Source organism: Entelurus aequoreus, linkage group LG09 (genome assembly GCF_033978785.1).
Source record: "Entelurus aequoreus isolate RoL-2023_Sb linkage group LG09, RoL_Eaeq_v1.1, whole genome shotgun sequence".
Lineage (NCBI taxonomy): Eukaryota > Metazoa > Chordata > Actinopteri > Syngnathiformes > Syngnathidae > Entelurus > Entelurus aequoreus.
Genome location: NC_084739.1, coordinates 68592824 through 68613963, shown reverse-complemented (window position 1 = coordinate 68613963; position 21140 = coordinate 68592824). Strand labels below are relative to the sequence as shown.

General features: G+C 42.2%; 2 protein-coding genes across 8 annotated transcripts in view; both read left to right on the top strand.

Annotated features, from left to right (window-relative positions):
* The window catches only part of LOC133657656 (glutamate receptor ionotropic, delta-1-like), a 1080304-nt gene that overhangs the window by 666277 nt on the left and 392887 nt on the right, over window positions 1-21140 (top strand). The gene's annotated exons all lie outside the window — the stretch shown is intronic.
* LOC133657655 (serine-rich coiled-coil domain-containing protein 2-like) overlaps window positions 1-21140 on the top strand; it is a 137642-nt gene that overhangs the window by 10904 nt on the left and 105598 nt on the right. For 6 of the 7 annotated variants that reach the window (XM_062059237.1, XM_062059238.1, XM_062059236.1 and 3 more), the window contains 2 exons: window positions 16635-18052; window positions 18115-18365. In XM_062059237.1, coding sequence (XP_061915221.1) covers window positions 16678-18052; window positions 18115-18365 — 1626 coding nt within the window. In that variant the 5' untranslated portion in view covers window positions 16635-16677. The remainder of the gene's footprint in view (window positions 1-16634; window positions 18053-18114; window positions 18366-21140) is intronic. The other variant, XM_062059239.1, reaches the window with a different exon arrangement.

Genomic DNA, 21140 nt, shown 5'->3' with positions numbered 1-21140 from the left:
TATGTACAATATACACACTGCAAGTATATATATAATGTAGTAACAGACACCTTCATAACAATATGTAATATGTACAATATACACACTGCAAGTATATATATATATATATATATATATAATGTAGTAACAGACACCTTCATAACAATATGTAATATGTACAATATACACACTGCAAGTATATATAATGTAGTAACAGACACCTTCATAACAATATGTAATATGTACAATATACACACTGCAAGTATATATATATATAATGTAGTAACAGACACCTTCATAACAATATGTAATATGTACAATATACACAATATACACTGCAAGTATATATATAATGTAGCAACAGACACCTTCATAACAATATGTAATATGTACAATATACACACTGCAAGTATATATATAATGTAGTAACAGACACCTTCATAACAATATGTAATATGTACAATATACACACTGCAAGTATATATATAATGTAGCAACAGACACCTTCATAACAATATGTAATATGTACAATCAATCAATCAATGTTTATTTATATAGCCTTAAATTACAAGTGTCTCAAAGGGCTGTACAAGCCACAACGACATCCTCGGTACAGAGCCCACATACGGGCAAGGAAAACTCACCCCATATACACACTGCACGTATAAATAATGTAGTCACAGACACCTTCATAAAAATAATAATATGTATTATGTTTAATATTTACCGTATTTTGATCATTTTATGCACAGCCGGAACTAATACTTTGGTGCATTTATTTCCGTTTCCACAGCAGCGCACTTCTGACCTCCCGCAGCCAAACGCGAGTGTTTTCTATTCATGGCAGACTAGGTAACAGACAACAAAGACGACTATTTATAGACCAATGAGGATTCACGACCTTATCTTTTTGAAGCTGAATACACGGAGGATGAACCGCTGCTTATAGAAGAGAGCACAAAGTAGAGGGTGAGACGTGGGAGCAGACGGAAGCCGGGAGAGTGAGGTGAAAGTGACAACTCTATAAATGTGGAGACAAGCTAGTTCGACATAAATGGAGTGCTTACCCAAATAATTCAGGAAAAACGTCTGAAACGTTGTGCCTTTGGTCCAGTTCAGGGGTCACCAACGCGGTGCCCGCGGGCACCAGGTAACCCGTAAGGACCAGATGAGTAGCCCGCTGGCCTGTTCTAAAAATAGCTCAAATAGCAGCACTTACCAGTGAGCTGCATCTATTTTTTAAATGGTATTTATTTACTAGCAAGCTGGTCTCGCTTTGCCCAACATTTTTAATTCTAAGAGAGACAAAACTCAAATAGAATTTGAAAATCCAAGAAATTATTTTAAAGACTTGGTCTTCACTTGTTTAAATAAATTCATTATTTTTTTTACTTTGCTTCTTATAACTTTCAGAAAGACAATTTTAGAGAAAAAATACAACCTTAAAAATGATTTTAGGATTTTTAAACACATATACCTTTTTACCTTTTAAATTCCTTCCTCTTCTTTCCTGACAATTTAAATCAATGTTCAAGTAAATTTATTTGTTTTATTGTAAAAAATAATACATACATTTTAATTTAATTCTTCATTTTAGCTTCTGTTTTTTCGACGAAAAATATATTTGTGAAATATTTCTTCAAACTTATTATGATTAAAATTCAAAAAAATTATTCTGGCAAATCTAGAAAATCTGTAGAATCAAATTTAAATCTTATTTCAAAGTCTTTTGAACTTCTTTTAAAATTTTTGTTCTGGAAAATCTAGAAGAAATAACGACTTGTCTTTGTTAGAAATATAGCTTGGTCCAATTTGTTATATATTCTAACAAAGTGTAGATTGGATTTTAACCTATTTAAAACATGTCATCAAAATCCTAAAATTAATCTTAATCAGGAAAAATTACTAATGATGTTCCATAAATTCTTTTTTAATTTTTTTTCCAAAAGATTCGAATTAGCTAGTTTTTCTCTTCTTTTTTTCGGTTGAATTTTGAATTTTAAAGAGTCAAAATTGAAGATAAACTATGTTTCAAAATTTAATTGTCATTTTTTTTGTGCTTTGTCCTCTTTTAAACCGTTCAATTAAGTGTAAATATCATTAATTATTAATAATAACACCGAGTTAAAGGTAAATTGAGCAAATTGGCTATTTCTGGCAATTTATTGAAGTGTGTCTCAAACTGGTAGCCCTTCACATTAATCAGTACCCAAGAAGTAGCTCTTGGTTTCAAAAAGGTTGGTGACCCCTGGTCCAGTTGGACCAAAGGCACAACCGTCAATTGAGTAAGTCACTTTATAGTAATAATGATACACGCAGCACGTCATTCGTGTTATCACAACTACATTGTCTGGCTAGCTGTGTACAAACAAAACATGAAGTCATACTTTACAGATACTGTAATATGATTGTTCATGTCTTTCACTCAGTACAGATTGCGGTCCTATCACAGTGTTGTGCATTATACACTCAAACGTGTTTGGTGTAGACGTGGAGGTATGTGCTGGTGAGAGGAAGCAGAGATGAGGTCATGCAGGATGATGATGGTCACAGGTTGGTGCAAAGACCAGAAGGCTTGTGGTGGGTTAGCGTTACACTTTTCTCTGACCTCCTTGACCTCCTGTACTCTGCATGTGGTCTGACATTGGAGCTAAACTGACCGCTTCTCATTCATCTCCAGCGTCCACGTTACAAGACTTGGAATAGGACGTGCGTGGATTCTTGCAGCGTATGACCATTTGTCTTATTGGAACAGAGGAAGGAGCTGCTGCTTTGATGTCTTTTTCAAAAATCTATTTGAAACTTCTGAACTCCTGTTTCTATGCCACGATTGTAGCATGTAGACCACAGGTGTCAAACTCGAGGCCTGGGGCCACATCGTTTACAGTAGGCCGCGACATCGTTTAAGGTAAGCCGCGACATCGTTTAAGGTAGGCCGCGACATCGTTTAAGGTAAGCCGCGACATCGTTTAAGGTAAGCCGCGACATTGTTTAATGTGGGCCGCGACATCGTTTAAGGTAAGCCGCGACATCGTTTAATGTGGGCCGCGACATCGATTAAGGTAAGCTGCGACAGTGTTTAAGGTAGGCCGCGACATCGTTTAAGGTAAGCCGCGACATCGTTTAAGGTAAGCCGCGACATTGTTTAATGTAAGCCGCGACATCGTTTGAGGTAAGCCGCGACATCGTTTAATGTGGGCCGCGACATCGTTTAAGGTAAGCCGCGACATTGTTTAAGGTACGCCGTGACATCGTTTAAGTTAGGCCGCGACATCGTTTAAGGTAAGCCGCAACATAGTTTAATGTGGGCCGCGACATCGTTTAAGGTAAGCCGCGACATTGTTTAAGGTAGGCCGCGACATCGTTGAAGGTAGGCCGCCACATCGTTGAAGGTAGGCCGCAACATCGTTGAAGGTAGGCCGCCACATCGTTGAAGGTAGGCCGCCACATCGTTGAAGGTAGGCCGCCACATCGTTTAAGGTGGGCCGCGACATCGTTTAAGGTGAGGCTGCGACATCGTTTAAGGTAAGCCGCGACATTGTTTAAGGTAAGCCGCGACATCGTTTAATGTGGGCCGCGACATCGTTTAATGTGGGCCGCGACATCGTTTAATGTGGGCCGCGACATCGTTTAAGGTAAGCCGCGACATTGTTTAAGGTAGGCCGCGACATCGTTTAAGGTAAGCCGCGACATCGTTTAAGGTAGGCCGCGACATCGTTTAAGGTAAGCCGCGACATCGTTTAAGGTAAGCCGCGACATCGTTTAAGGTAAGCCGCGACATCGTTTAAGGTAGGCCGTGACATCGTTGAAGGTAGGCCGCGACATCGTTGAAGGTAGGCCGCCACATCGTTGAAGGTAGGCCGCCACATCGTTGAAGGTAGGCCGCCACATCGTTTAAGGTGGGCCGCGACATCGTTTAAGGTGAGGCCGCGACATCGTTTAAGGTGGGCCGCGACATCGTTTAAGGTAAGCCGCGACATCATTTAAGGTAAGCCGCGACATCGTTTAATTGGGCCGCGACATCGTTTAAGGTAAGCCGCGACATTGTTTAAGGTAGGCCGCGACATCGTTTAAGGTAAGCCGCGACATTGTTTAAGGTAGGCCGCGACATCGTTTAAGGTAAGCCGCGACATCGTTTAATGTGGACCGCGACATCGTTTAAGGTAAGCCGCGACATTGTTTAAGGTAGGCCGCGACATCGTTGAAGGTAGGCCGCCACATCGTTGAAGGTAGGCCGCAACATCATTTAAGGTAAGCCGCGACATCGTTTAAGGTGGGCCGCGACATCGTTTAAGGTAAGCCGCGACATCGTTTAAGGTAGGCCGCCACATCGTTGAAGGTAGGCCACCACATCGTTGAAGGTAGGCCGCAACATCGTTGAAGGTAGGCCGCAACATCGTTGAAGGTAGGCCGCGACATCGTTTAAGGTAAGCCGCGACATCGTTTAAGGTGGGCCGCGACATCGTTTAAGGTAAGCCGCGACATCGTTTAAGGTGGGCCGCGACATCGTTTAAGGTAAGCCGCGACATCGTTTAAGGTAGGCCGCGACATCGTTGAAGATAGGCCGCCACATCGTTGAAGATAGGCCGCCACATCGTTGAAGATAGGCCGCCACATCGTTGAAGGTAGGCCGCCACATCGTTGAAGGTAGGCCGCCACATCGTTGAAGGTAGGCCGCCACATCGTTGAAGGTAGGCCGCCACATCGTTGAAGGTAGGCCGCCACATCGTTGAAGGTAGGCCGCCACATCGTTGAAGGTAGGCCGCCACGTCGTTGAAGGTAGGCCGCCACGTCGTTGAAGGTAGGCCGCCACGTCGTTGAAGGTAGGCCGCCACGTCGTTGAAGGTAGGCCGCCACGTCGTTGAAGGTAGGCCGCCACGTCGTTGAAGGTAGGCCGCCACGTCGTTGAAGGTAGGCCGCCACGTCGTTGAAGGTAGGCCGCCACGTCGTTGAAGGTAGGCCGCCACGTCGTTGAAGGTAGGCCGCCACGTCGTTGAAGGTAGGCCGCCACGTCGTTGAAGGTAGGCCGCCACGTCGTTGAAGGTAGGCCGCCACGTCGTTGAAGGTAGGCCGCCACGTCGTTGAAGGTAGGCCGCCACGTCGTTGAAGGTAGGCCGCCACGTCGTTGAAGGTAGGCCGCCACGTCGTTGAAGGTAGGCCGCCACGTCGTTGAAGGTAGGCCGCCACGTCGTTGAAGGTAGGCCGCCACGTCGTTGAAGGTAGGCCGCCACGTCGTTGAAGGTAGGCCGCCACGTCGTTGAAGGTAGGCCGCCACGTCGTTGAAGGTAGGCCGCCACGTGGTTGAAGGTAGGCCGCCACGTGGTTGAAGGTAGGCCGCCACGTGGTGGAAGGTAGGCCGCCACGTGGTTGAAGGTAGGCCGCCACGTGGTTGAAGGTAGGCCGCCACGTGGTTGAAGGTAGGCCGCCACGTGGTTGAAGGTAGACCGCCACGTGGTTTAATGTAGACCGCCACATTGTTTAATGTGGACGGCAACGTGGTTTAATGTAGACCGCCACGTGGTTTAATGTAGACCGCAACATGGTTTAATGTAGACCGCAACATGGTTTAATGTAGACCGCAACGTGGTTTAATGTAGACCGCCACGTGGTTTAAGGTAGGCCGCGACATGGTTTAATGTGGGCCGCAACATGGTTCAAGTTAGGCCGCAACGTGGTTTAAGGTAGGCCTCCACATGGTTTAAGGTAGGCCTCCACATGGTTTAAGGTAGGCCTCCACATGGTTTAATGTAGACCGCAACATTGTTTAATGTAGACCGCCACATTGTTTAATGTGGACGGCAACATGGTTTAATGTAGATCGCCACATGGTTTAATGTAGACCGCAACATGGTTTAATGTAGACCGCAACATGGTTTAATGTAGATCGCCACATGGTTTAATGTAGACCGCCACATGGTTTAATGTAGACCGCAACATGGTTTAATGTAGATCGCAACATGGTTTAATGTAGATCGCAACATGGTTTAATGTAGACTGCAACATGGTTTAATGTAGACTGCAACATGGTTTAATGTAGATCGCAACATGGTTTAATGTAGACCGCAACATGGTTTAATGTAGATCGCAACATGGTTTAATGTAGATCGCCACATGGTTTAATGTAGATCGCCACATGGTTTAATGTAGACCGCAACATGGTTTAATGTAGATCGCCACATGGTTTAATGTAGACCGCAACATGGTTTAATGTAGATCGCAACATGGTTTAATGTAGATCGCAACATGGTTTAATGTAGACTGCAACATGGTTTAATGTAGACTGGAACATGGTTTAATGTAGACTGCAACATGGTTTAATGTAGATCGCAACATGGTTTAATGTAGATCGCAACATGGTTTAATGTAGATCGCAACATGGTTTAATGTAGACTGCAACATGGTTTAATGTAGACTGCAACATGGTTTAATGTAGATCGCAACATGGTTTAATGTAGACTGCAACATGGTTTAATGTAGATCGCCACATGGTTTAATGTAGATCGCAACATGGTTTAATGTAGATCGCAACATGGTTTAATGTAGATCGCAACATGGTTTAATGTAGATCGCAACATGGTTTAATGTAGATCGCCACATGGTTTAATGTAGATCGCAACATGGTTTAATGTAGATCGCAACATGGTTTAATGTAGATCGCAACATGGTTTAATGTAGATCGCCACATGGTTTAATGTAGACCGCAACATGGTTTAATGTAGATCGCAACATGGTTTAATGTAGACTGCAACATGGTTTAATGTAGATCGCCACATGGTTTAATGTAGATCGCCACATGGTTTAATGTAGATCGCCACATGGTTTAATGTAGACCGCAACATGGTTTAATGTAGATCGCAACTTGGTTTAATGTAGATCGCAACATGGTTTAATGTAGACTGCAACATGGTTTAATGTAGATCGCAAAATGGTTTAATGTAGATCGCAACATGGTTTAATGTAGATCGCAACATGGTTTAATGTAGACCGCAACATGGTTTAATGTAGACCGCAACATGGTTTAATGTAGACTGCAACATGGTTTAATGTAGATCGCAACATGGTTTAATGTAGATCGCTACATGGTTTAATGTAGACCGCAACATGGTTTAATGTAGATCGCAATATGGTTTAATGTAGATCGCAACATGGTTTAATGTAGACTGCAACATGGTTTAATGTAGACCGCAACATGGTTTAATGTAGACTGCAACATGGTTTAATGTAGACCGCAACATGGTTTAATGTAGACCGCAACATGGTTTAATGTAGACTGCAACATGGTTTAATGTAGACCGCAACATGGTTTAATGTAGACCGCAACATGGTTTAATGTAGACTGCAACATGGTTTAATGTAGACCGCAACATGGTTTAATGTAGATCGCAACATGGTTTAATGTAGACCGCAACATGGTTTAATGTAGATCGCAACATGGTTTAATGTAGACTGCAACATGGTTTAATGTAGATCGCAACATGGTTTAATGTAGATCGCAACATGGTTTAATGTAGACTGCAACATGGTTTAATGTAGACCGCAACATGGTTTAATGTAGATCGCAACATGGTTTAATGTAGACTGCAACATGGTTTAATGTAGACTGCAACATGATTTAATGTAGACCGCAACATGGTTTAATGTAGATCGCAACATGGTTTAATGTAGACCGCAACATGGTTTAATGTAGATCGCCACATGGTTTAATGTAGATCGCCACATGGTTTAATGTAGACCGCAACATGGTTTAATGTAGATCGCAACATGGTTTAATGTAGATCGCAACATGGTTTAATGTAGACTGCAACATGGTTTAATGTAGATCGCAAAATGGTTTAATGTAGATCGCAACATGGTTTAATGTAGATCGCAACATGGTTTAATGTAGACCGCAACATGGTTTAATGTAGACCGCAACATGGTTTAATGTAGACTGCAACATGGTTTAATGTAGATCGCAACATGGTTTAATGTAGATCGCTACATGGTTTAATGTAGACCGCAACATGGTTTAATGTAGATCGCAATATGGTTTAATGTAGATCGCAACATGGTTTAATGTAGACTGCAACATGGTTTAATGTAGACCGCAACATGGTTTAATGTAGACTGCAACATGGTTTAATGTAGATCGCAACATGGTTTAATGTAGATCGCTACATGGTTTAATGTAGACCGCAACATGGTTTAATGTAGATCGCAATATGGTTTAATGTAGATCGCAACATGGTTTAATGTAGACTGCAACATGGTTTAATGTAGACCGCAACATGGTTTAATGTAGACTGCAACATGGTTTAATGTAGACCGCAACATGGTTTAATGTAGACCGCAACATGGTTTAATGTAGACTGCAACATGGTTTAATGTAGACCGCAACATGGTTTAATGTAGATCGCAACATGGTTTAATGTAGACCGCAACATGGTTTAATGTAGATCGCAACATGGTTTAATGTAGACTGCAACATGGTTTAATGTAGATCGCAACATGGTTTAATGTAGATCGCAACATGGTTTAATGTAGACTGCAACATGGTTTAATGTAGACCGCAACATGGTTTAATGTAGATCGCAACATGGTTTAATGTAGACTGCAACATGGTTTAATGTAGACTGCAACATGATTTAATGTAGATCGCAACATGGTTTAATGTAGACCGCAACATGGTTTAATGTAGATCGCAACATGGTTTAATGTAGACCGCAACATGGTTTAATGTAGATCGCAACATGGTTTAATGTAGACCGCAACATGGTTTAATGTAGATCGCCACATGGTTTAATGTAGATCGCCACATGGTTTAATGTAGACCGCAACATGGTTTAATGTAGATCGCAACATGGTTTAATGTAGATCGCAACATGGTTTAATGTAGACTGCAACATGGTTTAATGTAGATCGCAAAATGGTTTAATGTAGATCGCAACATGGTTTAATGTAGATCGCAACATGGTTTAATGTAGACCGCAACATGGTTTAATGTAGACCGCAACATGGTTTAATGTAGACTGCAACATGGTTTAATGTAGATCGCAACATGGTTTAATGTAGATCGCTACATGGTTTAATGTAGACCGCAACATGGTTTAATGTAGACCGCAACATGGTTTAATGTAGATCGCAATATGGTTTAATGTAGATCGCAACATGGTTTAATGTAGACTGCAACATGGTTTAATGTAGACCGCAACATGGTTTAATGTAGACTGCAACATGGTTTAATGTAGACCGCAACATGGTTTAATGTAGACCGCAACATGGTTTAATGTAGACCGCAACATGGTTTAATGTAGACCGCAACATGGTTTAATGTAGATCGCAACATGGTTTAATGTAGACCGCAACATGGTTTAATGTAGATCGCAACATGGTTTAATGTAGACTGCAACATGGTTTAATGTAGATCGCAACATGGTTTAATGTAGATCGCAACATGGTTTAATGTAGACTGCAACATGGTTTAATGTAGACCGCAACATGGTTTAATGTAGATCGCAACATGGTTTAATGTAGACTGCAACATGGTTTAATGTAGACTGCAACATGATTTAATGTAGATCGCAACATGGTTTAATGTAGACCGCAACATGGTTTAATGTAGATCGCAACATGGTTTAATGTAGACCGCAACATGGTTTAATGTAGATCGCAACATGGTTTAATGTAGATCGCAACATGGTTTGATGTAGATCGCCACATGGTTTAATGTAGATCGCAACATGGTTTAATGTAGACCGCAACATGGTTTAATGTAGATCGCAACATGGTTTAATGTAGATCGCAACATGGTTTAATGTAGACCGCAACATGGTTTAATGTAGATCGCAACATGGTTTAATGTTTAATCTTCTTGTCAGCCTGTTTTATCATTTCAAAGCAAGTTACCTGTGAATGTGAAAGTAAAACTTACATTATTTGAAGACGGTTTCCTTTGCAAATGGTCTTACGTGGCTATTACATGACCCTGAGAGGGACAAGCGGTAGGAAATGGATGGACGGATGGCTATTACATGTTTATATTTATATATTTTCACTCAGATGGCAGTCATTATTGCAATGTGGCCCTCAGTAAAAACAAGTTTGTCTCCACAGATATAGACTAGTGCTACATGGAGATGTTATCATAGCAGTTAGCTGGTGCACATTTCCCCTCACCTTTAAAGACGAATTCATTCAAACCCCCACCACACCTCTGCAGGGTGTGCTGCACCACTTTCCTACAACACGAACAATGTGAACAGGAAGTGGTCCAGCCACTTGCATAGAAACTTTGAGAAGAACTAGAAGACTCACCGCCCTCAGTCTGAGTGCATGGCGGTGTCTACTTGAAATCCTCTCTAATGACATCATGCAGATATTGCCTCATCATGTAGTCTTGACACTTAATGACATCATGCAGATATTGCCTCATCATGTAGTCTTGACACTTAATGGGGTTAGCATCTTCTAAATTTGGAACACGTCCGTAGAATATATTCCTCTGCCTGTCACGCATTTTGCCTCACAGTCGCAGATTTTATGACTTGAACGCCTATTTAACCTACGCATCACCCCTAAACTGTGTACGTGCATCACCCCTAAAGTGTGTACTTGCGTCACCCCTAAAGTGTGTACTTGCGTCACCCCTAAAATGTGTACTTGCGTCACTTTCCCTTCAAGCCCTTCCTTTCCCTTTAATGCTTTATATAACGAGTGCTGTGTTTTGCTCCCCAAACACGGTGGCTCCCACCCATGCCACTTGAACGTGGGTGTCCCCACCAGACAGGAAATAGTCTCACACACATTTCCACTTGCTTCACTTTAGATACTGTCAGGTTCAAACACTGATGACGTCTATTAAACAGACAAGAAGCAAAAAATCAGGCAGAGACAGAGTTCAATTTTACTCAATGAGGAGAGACGTATTGGGCTGCACACTCAGTTCCAGTTCCAACCTACGCCCTAAGGCACAGCCCGCGTGCTCCTCTATTTATTCGGGAGGTCCCTGGTTACATCACTGAGGCTGCTTCCCAAGTTCCAAACCAAATTCCAATTTTCCTGGAAATTGAAATGCTTCAACATTCAAACCATTCCAGCATTCAAACGATCCTTACATTCATACTACATTCCGTCAGCATTGGAGCATTCATACGCAATTCCTTCTGGAATTGCCTCATTTAGTTGAAAATATTTTTGTATGTACACAGTAAAAATACAAAAAACATCTGTAGATTTTACAGGAAAAAAGGGCTTCATCAGAATTTTACAGTGAAATATACAGTGTTTTTACAACATATTACGGTGAATGGAAAATAAATAACACTTTTTTAAAAATTCTGCCATCTGAGCTGCCATATTTTTACCTTCATTTTTTGTTTTCCATTTGCGGTAATACACCTTAAAGGCCTACTGAAAGCCACTACTCGCGACCACGCAGTCTGATAGTTTATATATCAATGATGAAATCTTAACATTGCAACACATGCCAATACGGCCGGGTTAACTTATAAAGTGCCATTTTAAATTTCCCGCCACACTTCCGGTTAAAAACGTTTTATTATGCTGACGTATGCGTGTGACGTCACGAGGGCAAGGGAAGTATTCGGAGCCCGGAGAAAAAACTCTGTTTTCATTTCATAATTCCACAGTATTCTGGACATCTGTGTTGGTAAATCTTTTGCAATTTGTTTAATAAACAATGGAGGCTGCAAAGAAGAACGTTGTAGGTGGGATCGGTGTATTAGCGGCTGGCTGTAGCAACACAACAAGGACTACTTACCCTGATAGCAGACGCCTAGCCGAGGCTAGCCGCCAAACCCACGGATGAAGTCCTTCGTCGCGCCGTCGATCGCTGGAACGCAGGTGAGCACGGCGGTTGAGGAGCAGATGAGGGCTGGCTGGCGTAGGTGGAGCGCTAATGTTTTTATCATAGCTCTGTGAGGTCCGGTTGCTAAGTTAGCCTTAGCGTCGTTAGCAACAGCATTAAGTTTTACCAGGCTGAGCATTATTAACCGTGTAGTTACATGTCCATGGTTTAATAGTATTGTTGATCTTCTGTCTATCCTTCCAGTCAGGGATTTATGTATTTTGTTTCTATCTGCATTTGAGAACGATGCTATCACGTTAGCTCAGTAGCTAAGTGTGTCACCGATGTATTGTCGTGGAGATAAAAGTCACTGTGAATGTCCCATTTCGCGTGCTCGACTCTCATTTTCAAGAGGATATAGTATCCGAGGTGGTTTAAAATACAAATCCGTGATCCACAATAGAAAAAGGAGAAAGTGTGGGATCCAATGAGCCAGCTTGTACCTAAGTTACGGTCAGAGCGAAAAAAGATACGTCCTGCACTGCCTCTAGTTCTTCACTCTAACGTTCCTCATCCACGAATCTTTCATCCTCGCTCAAATTAATGGGGTAATCGTCGCTTTGTCGCTCCGAATCTCTCTCGCTCCATTGTAAACAAAGGAAAATTGTGAGGAATACTAGCTCCTGTGACGTCACGCTACTTCCGGTACAGGCAAGGCTTTTTTATTAGCGAGCAAAAGTTGCGAACTTTATCGTCGATTTTCTCTACTAAATCCTTTCAGCAAAAATATGGCAATCAAGTATGACACATAGAATGGGTCTGCTATTCCCGTTTAAATAAAAAAAATTCATTTCAGTAGGCCTTTAAAAACAACAACAAAAACTGGCAGCTCAAACGACAAGACTTTTATCGTAAAAAAACAGTGTTTTATTTATTTTTTTTAAATTTCCAGTGATGTGCTGTAAAGACCACCGTAAATTTGACCGTAAAATCTATTTTCATTTTTACAGTGTACAATTCGATGGATAACTTGCTTTGTAATTAGAAGTCAAGCAGATATTTAAGTATTTATTTCTATTTTCACCAAAAATGTGTTGCAATATTGGATACCGTTAAAGTTTATGCAATTTCATTCTGGACATACATTTTTTTTCTGTCAAAATGTAAAGAAAATATAAGGTTGTTTATTCAGGCGTTTTTGGGCCATATACAATGACGTGGCGGGCCAGATCTGGCCCCCAAGCCTTGAGTTTGGCACCTGTGCTCTAAGCGTTTCAGGGTGAGGTTTATATTTCCTTTTTTTCACTGATGGGTATATTTTCTTGGACCTTTGTTGTATCGCACTTTGACCCTGTGCACTCTCATTGGACCGAGCCGTCTGTCCTTGTGGTCTGATTGGATTAGCCTGGCTTTAGCATCAGAGCCAGTATTGTTTTCACTCAATGCACATTAGCCGGGCGTCTGTGTTGCTGCTTCCATCCCTGCCTCCTTCTCCTAGCATGCTCTAATGGCACGACTGTTAATGGCTCCGGGGAAAGAGCACCAACGCTGGCCTTTCCAGATCACCGGCCGAGTTTTTATTACCCCACAGTGACTGTCAACACATGCGAGCTGCACTTTTGTTACAGTCGTTAAAAAAGCCTGGAGTTTATGTTGTGAATACACATTGTCCATATGGTTGTACTTGTTTCCTGGACTAATGTAGTGCATTTTTAAGATTATATAGTAGGGATGTTCAGGCCTTGAATTTGTACTTTTTAAGGTCAAGGCAAGCGTTGCCGTAAAGGAGGGCTCCAATTTTAGGGCACCAAGGCAAGTTGGAAGGGCACTAAGGCAAACATTATTTTCTCTCGAGGCAGGGGTATTTATTTTCTCTCAGGGGATCCTGAGCCAGGCCAGCCAGGAGACATAGTCTTCCCAACGTGTCCTGGGTCTTCCCCGTGGCCTCCTACCGGTCGGACGTGCCCTATACACCAGGCATGGCATCCTGACCAGATGCCCGAACCACTTCATCTGGCTCCTCTCCATGTGGAGGAGCAGCGGCTTTACTTTGAGCTCCTCCCGGATGGCAGAGCTTCTCACCCTATCTCTAAGGGAGAGCCCCGCCACCCGGCGGAGGAAACTCATTTGGGCTGCTTGTACCCGTGATCTTGTCCTTTCGGTCATAACCCAAAGCTCATGACCATAGGTGAGGATGGGAACGTAGATCGACCGGTAAATTGAGAGCTTTGCCTTCCGGCTCAGCTCCTTCTTCACCACAACAGATCGATACAGCGTCCGCATTACTGAAGACGTCGCACCGATCCGCCTGTCGATCTCACCTCTTCCCTCACTCGTGAACAAGACTCCCAGGTACTTGAACTCCTCCACTTGGGGCAGGGGCTCCTCCGCAACCCGGAGATGGCACTCCACCCTTTTCCGGGCGAGAACCATGGACTCCGACTTGGAGGTGCTGATGCTCATCCCAGTCGCTTCACACTCGGCTGCGAAATTCTCTTCCCATTGAGTGTGTTCCTTATTTTCAAAGACAATTTGAAAACAGTCCTTGTATGCTAGCTTATGTGATGTTAGACAGATATAGAGTGGAATGTCAAACCACAATTTTTGATCTTGTATGGGATGTTATAGATCGACGTGGTCCGTGAAGGATGGAAGTTAACTGGTTTACTACTGAATCATGATATGATCCTGTCACATGCATACATTAATGCCTCTTGAAGGTGGGGGTAGGTGGGGAGATTGACAGATGGTTCACTGCCCCACCGTTTAGAATGTGTGTCAGCCAGTTGTTACTGTCATCAGTGAGGTGACCCACATAAACATCCGTGCTGAACCATCCCGCTTCTTCATGTACTGCCAATGAAACCTAAGGAGTTCTAGCACCATTGACAGGTAGCGTAAACACCAATTCAGTACTGCACAAAGATGCAGAGCCCTCCCGAGGGCAAAGAGGCTTTGGTTGCTTGACCTGATTCCCTTTGCGTTTCGGTGCCCATGTGTGTTTATTGATGCGGATTAGGACCAGTCGGACACTTATGGGCCAGTGGCAAGTGGGGATGATTGTAGACACGTGTGTTGCTGCATGGGAATGCGGGCCAGCTCAGCAGAGGCCAAAGGATTTTCCAGAACGGGAGGCCCACATTGTGCCCATCCTCCGCTACCGATTTACAGATAAAAGTGGATTATTTCCGCAGTCTGAAGGTCAACTGCTGGTCAGCTGGTGTTAAATGATTCAAGGATTCGAGGAACTTTATTGTCATACCAGCACACACGAGACACATGAGTTGGCATGAAATTTAATACCCAATGCCCCAGATTTGGTCGAATGAGTAACACAAGAATTTGGTGAAAATTCAACATTTTTATGGATGAGTAGAATATACTTTATTGATCCGGATGCAAGATAAAAAAATTATTTTCCAAGACTTGTGTCACAAAGTCCTTGGTGTGTGTGAGTGACAGGAAGAAAAGCTCCTGCTTACTTGGAGAGAAGCTGTTGGGTTGGCACGTTAATCTCTAGACCCTGAGTACTAGTTGACTGACATTCAGATCAGTACGATTGTTGAGACTGAATCAACAATTACCGTCTTTTTCGGACTACTCTATAAGGCGCACTTAAAATCCTTTCATTTTCTCAAAACTCGACAGTGCGCAGAATAATTCTGGTTGTGCTTACCAACCTCAAAGCTATTTTATTTGGTACGTGGCGAAATGATAAGTGTGACCAGTAGATGGCAGTCACACATAAGAGATAGGTGTCGACTGCAATATGACTCAAGTAAACAACACCAACATTTTATATGTTCCATTGAAAATATAGAACATTACACATGGCGCTCAAAAATCTATCAAAATGTTTTAGTAGGACTTTGGTGAGCTATGAAGCCACACCGCTTGATGGATTGTACTGTGCTTCAACATAGGAGTATTATTATGGTGTGTGTGTATAAGGTAAGACATATTATCTGGCATTTTGTTTCGCAATATTATGCAAAAGCAACTTTTCTTACCTTCTGGTACCGGCTGATGTGTATTTGGGATCTGCATAAATCCTGAAAATTTGCAACATTTTGACCAAATAACCACCATTACATGTTATGTAGACCACAAGGAACTGTTTTAACAAATAATAATTATATGACCCCTTTAATGCGCCTTATAATCCTTTTGTATGAAAAAAAACCCTGACTCGACCCGCTCATCGGCAGTGCGCCTTATAATCCGGTGCGCCCTATGGTCCGGAAAATACGGTAATTGCCACGTAATCCACTCCATTTTACCTCAATTGCTTCCAGACAAGATACATATCCTAACAATTCCACACAGCGAGCAAGTTCCTAACGATCAATCAATCAATTGATCATTTTCCCCATTCTTAGTTGGATGCAGCAATGTGTCATTGTCCATTGTTCTTTTGAGTTGTTTTCTAACCCCACTGGACTGCGGGGTCTAGACAAATAGATCTAATGTGGAAGCGCAACTGATCTCCCACTCTATTCACTGTTCAAACTGCCATGGCTGTCTTCCCAGATTCCCATTCATCTCGCAGGCATTGTATCTTTTAGGCCCCTTTTTTGTTACTGACCATAATCCCTGAATGTGGGTACCAGCTACAGGTCGTGGTTAGTAGGAGTGTTTTCGATAAGACTCTCTGTATCACAGCCCTGTTTGTTTCTTCTATTTGTGGGGGTATGGTCGGTAAGTAAAATTGTGCTCTCAAGTACAGAACTGGTGTAAAATGGTGGTTGAATACAGATCAACATAGAAGGCCTGTATTTGTGCATAAGCTTCGTGCAAACCTAAGACTCTTATGACTTATGATTTCAAACATGTAAACCATAATAGTCCTTTCTCTCTGCCCTATCCTCAGTTGTGCCTGAGTCCATGGTCATTAATGTCTCTCTCGGCATCTAATGGAAGATAAAGCATCCACCAGGTTTGCCATGGTTTCGAGACTGCCCAAGTTCGGCGGGCGCTCTGCGAGTACCGGTGCCACCTCCCTTTCCAACGGTTTGCCGACCCAGGATGCCAAGACAACTCCCTCTCCTGCTGTAGTATCGCGGCCAAATGGTGTGATTAAAACCTCTCCCTTTTCCCTGAAATGGAAGAGAGATGAAGGAGCAACCTCCTCCAGCGTTACCTCTCCCACAAATCCTGTGGATGGAGGTAAAGATAAGCCTTCAAGACCGCTTCCTGCAACAGTAAAGGCCCCAGGGACACCTATAATGCGGAGGTCTGGTGCATTGGTGGTGGCTGCCTCGAGCCCGAAAACCATCACTAAGCAAACCCTAAAGCTGGGTCCCAAGGAAGGATCCAAACTGAGTCCAGGCCCTATGAACGGAGCACCTAAAATACACCCCAATGACCCAGGAATCTCTGCAGGGTCTGATTCCCGCCTTGCACGACCCAAGTTATATTCCCCGAGAAGCAGCTCCCAAGACAGCCTTTCCCAGTCCAGTGAAAGCTTGAAGACCTTGGCTCTGGACAAGATGGTGCGCTCAAACAGCTTCACCCACTTCAAGCAGATCCCCTCTCCCAGCAGCCAGCCCATGATACGCTCCTTCTCCTTTAACCGGGCTGTGGAACTAGCCAAACCTCTCACCAACACTCAGCTCAGAACGCCTCGAAGTAGTTTCCTCAAACCTCCCCATCTTAGCAATGGAAGATTAGGTTTAGGACTTGGGGGTCTCAATGTAAGCCATGGTGGGTCTGGATCTTCTAGTAACGGGATTGGAGGTCTTCAGTACAGCAGAACCGCTCCTGCTACCTCCTCTTCAATATCTCCAGGGCCCACTACTCCCATTGCTCTGAAGAAGCCTCTACTCTCCACTTTTAACAAGTCACCGGGAAATACCAATGGATCTTTGGGCTACAAGCTGACAAAACCTGGACAGACCAAGCAGAATAAGACTTCTTTTCTTCCAGGTTGGCTGAAAGGCGACGCCAAAGCTTTGTCGGCAACACAATGTGGAGATCTGTCAAAGACAGAGAGAGATTCTGAGCCAGCTGGAGAGGCTGAAGACCCTCATAGTAGTCAAAATCCTGCTGACGGAAAAGAAACGGATAGCTGTGGTCTGACACAAAGCTCAGCAGACCCGGCAGGCGGTGATGCTCAGGAGGACATGTCCCTGTCTTCTGCTTCCTCCCTAGACCGAGGTAACACCAGTGAAGAGTTTCTAGACGACTTGGACAGCGTGGGAGACGTGTTCAGTGATGGGGACGTTCATGACCATAACAATAGTGGCTTGGATGGTTTTCTTGGCGATAACAGTGACTGGGATCTGGCTGGTAAGTCAATCGAATCAACTTATTTGTTAGATTGGTTGTTTACGTGTTTGTTTGTTGTGCAGACCACAATGAAGAGAGCCCTATGCAGGACTCCCAGGGACCACTTGTGAGGTCTCCAGTGGAGGCTGATCTCTGCCAGGCTTCATCCTTGGAGCTGTCACCTTCCGACAGCTCTGGGGGCACCTACATGTGGGATGAAGAAGGTCTGGAACCCCTCGGAGGGCCCGGGACACATCCGTGTGATCTCTATGATGACTCCGAGCTCAGCAGCATGGTGCGTCCCATTGAGCTTGACGTACTTTATCCCCTGAAAGTAAGTGCACCGATCACTTTTCAGCAAGCATTTTTACGATTGTTTTCTTCAGTAGTGACGGTTATTTCAGGACGTTAACATGGATATACTTTAGTGAAGTCAGTGTACAGCTTGTATAGATTTAATATTCACTGAACCCGCAAACATTATTGTCTAAATACTGTAGCTGCCAAAACAGCAGCTAACATCCATCCGCAGTCTGCAGTGTTTTAGCTACTTCTATATCACTAATCCTTGTCTCCATGGCGAAAAATAAAGTATGTTTTTTTACAAATAACATTATCACTGGAGGACGAGGAATAGCTAAACATGCTTCACTACACACCGTAGGAGGATACAATAGCTCACTGCTAACAGCAAGCTAGCACCCCTGAATTTAAACGAATGCCATGGGGAGATCTCCACTTGACATCCACTGTAATGATACCAAGTACAAGAGCGTATCTAGTCGATACACCAGATCCTGTACCTACTTGGTATCGGATCCATACCTAAATGTGTGGTATCATCCAAAACTAATGTAAAGTATCAAAGAAGAGAAGAATAAGTGATTATTACATTTGAACAGAAGTGTAGATAGAACATGTTAAAACAGAAAATAAGCAGATATTAACAGTAAATGAACAAGTAGATTAATAATAATTTTTTACAGTTTGTCCCTCATAATGTTTACAAATTAATAGGTGTATAAATGACACAATTTGTTACTGCATATGTCAGCAGACTAATTAGGAGTCTTTGTTTGTTTACTTACTACTGAAAGACAATTTGTCTAGTATGTTCACTATTTTATTGAAGGACTAAATGACAATTATAAACATATGTTTCATGTACACTAAGATTTTTTGTTCAAATAAAGACAATAATGACATTTTTTGTGGTCCCCTTTATTTAGAAAAGTACCGAAAAGTTTTGAAATACTGGTAATAATTGGTACCGGTACTAAAATATCGGTATCGGAACAACCCTAACTTATGTACATGTGTTTTTTAAGGTTTTTAGTTTTAATATATTTGCTAAATGGTAAAAAAATAGGGATGTCCGATAATGGCTTTTTGCCGATATCCGATATTCCGATATTGTTCAACTCTTTAATTACCGATACCGATATCAACCGATATATGCAGTCGTGGAATTAACACATTATTATGCCTAATTTGGACAACCAGGTATGGTGAAGATAATGTACTTTTAAAATTTTTTTGTAAAATAAGATAAATAAATTAAAAACATTTTCTTGAATAAAAAAGAAAGTACAACAATATAAAAACAGTTACATAGAAACTAGTAATGAATGAAAATGAGTAAAATGAAGTGTTAAAGGTTAGTACTATTAGTGGAGCAGCAGCACGCACAATCATGTGTGCTTACGGACTGTATCCCTTGCAGACTGTATTGATATATATTGATATATAATGTAAGAAGCAGAATATTAATAACAGAAAGAAACAACCCTTTTGTGTAAATGAGTGTAAATGGGGGAGGGAGGTTTTTTGGGTTGGTGCACTAATTGTAAGTGTATCTTGTGTTTTTTATGTTGATTTAATTTAAAAAAAAAACAAAAACAAAAAAAAAAAAAAAAAAAAAACCGATACCGATAATAAAAAAACAGATACCGATAATTTCCGATATTACATTTTAACGCATATATCGGCCGATAATATCGGCAGGCCGATATTATCGGACATCTCTATAAAAAACATTGTCATTATTGGGTATTGGGTGTATCAATACCAACTAGTTACAGGGGCAGTATCGGTCATTCCAATGCTGATACTGATATTCCACATCTTCAAGATTTAAATCCTTTGATTTTAGCCCTTAAAACCCTCCTGTGTTCAGTAACACAGGAGGGTTTTAAGGGGGCTAAAATCAAAGGACAAAATAATAGGTGTATAAATGACACAATATGTTACTGCATACGTCAGCAGACTAATTAGGAGTCTTTGTTTGTTTACTTACTACTAAAAGACAAGTTGTCTAGTATGTTCACTATTTTATTTAAGGACTAGATTACAATAATAAACATATGTTTCATGTACCCTAAGATTTTTTGTTCAAATAAAGCCAATAATGCCAATTTTTTGTGGTCCCCTTCAGTTAGAAAAGTACCGGTACCAAAATATTGGTATCGTTACAACACTACTCTGTTCCCACCTGCACTTTTATGGAGTGGAGAGATCCACATAGTTTGGTTAAAAGTGTCATTGAAAGAAACAATGTGTAATGTAGTCCTCCATGAAAGACTGTCTGCAGAATCTCTACATTTAACCACCATGATCCAAAACCAGGTTTAATTAATGGGATGTTTTATAGTGAAACTTGACATCTTAACACAGAAAGTTAAACTACTAGATCACGCGTGGATGATTCCCGAAATAAACCAAATTGGTGGTTGTCCCAGTTTCCATTATGGTGTGATGATGGTGTCATCTCCATCTTCATTTGCTAGCGACTACTGCTCATTTCCTGTACTTGCTCACTAGGTTATATCCCCGAGAGGAATGGCGTCCCAGCCAGCGACTGAGCTTTTGTAGCCTTTGGTGCTCTGCCTTCATGTACCATGGCGTCTGATCTCGGCCAAACATAAAGAGCTTTCCAGAAAGCCAGCTTAGACATTGCATAATATTAGTAATCAGCCTTAGTTGTCTTTGTAGTACTAGTAGCATGTGCTATATCAGACCTGGGTAAAGTAAGCTTTTTAATCTGGCTCGTCGGACATTCCCAAATCATTATTTGACATCTTTAAGATGTAAAGTGTAGCTGCCATTATGA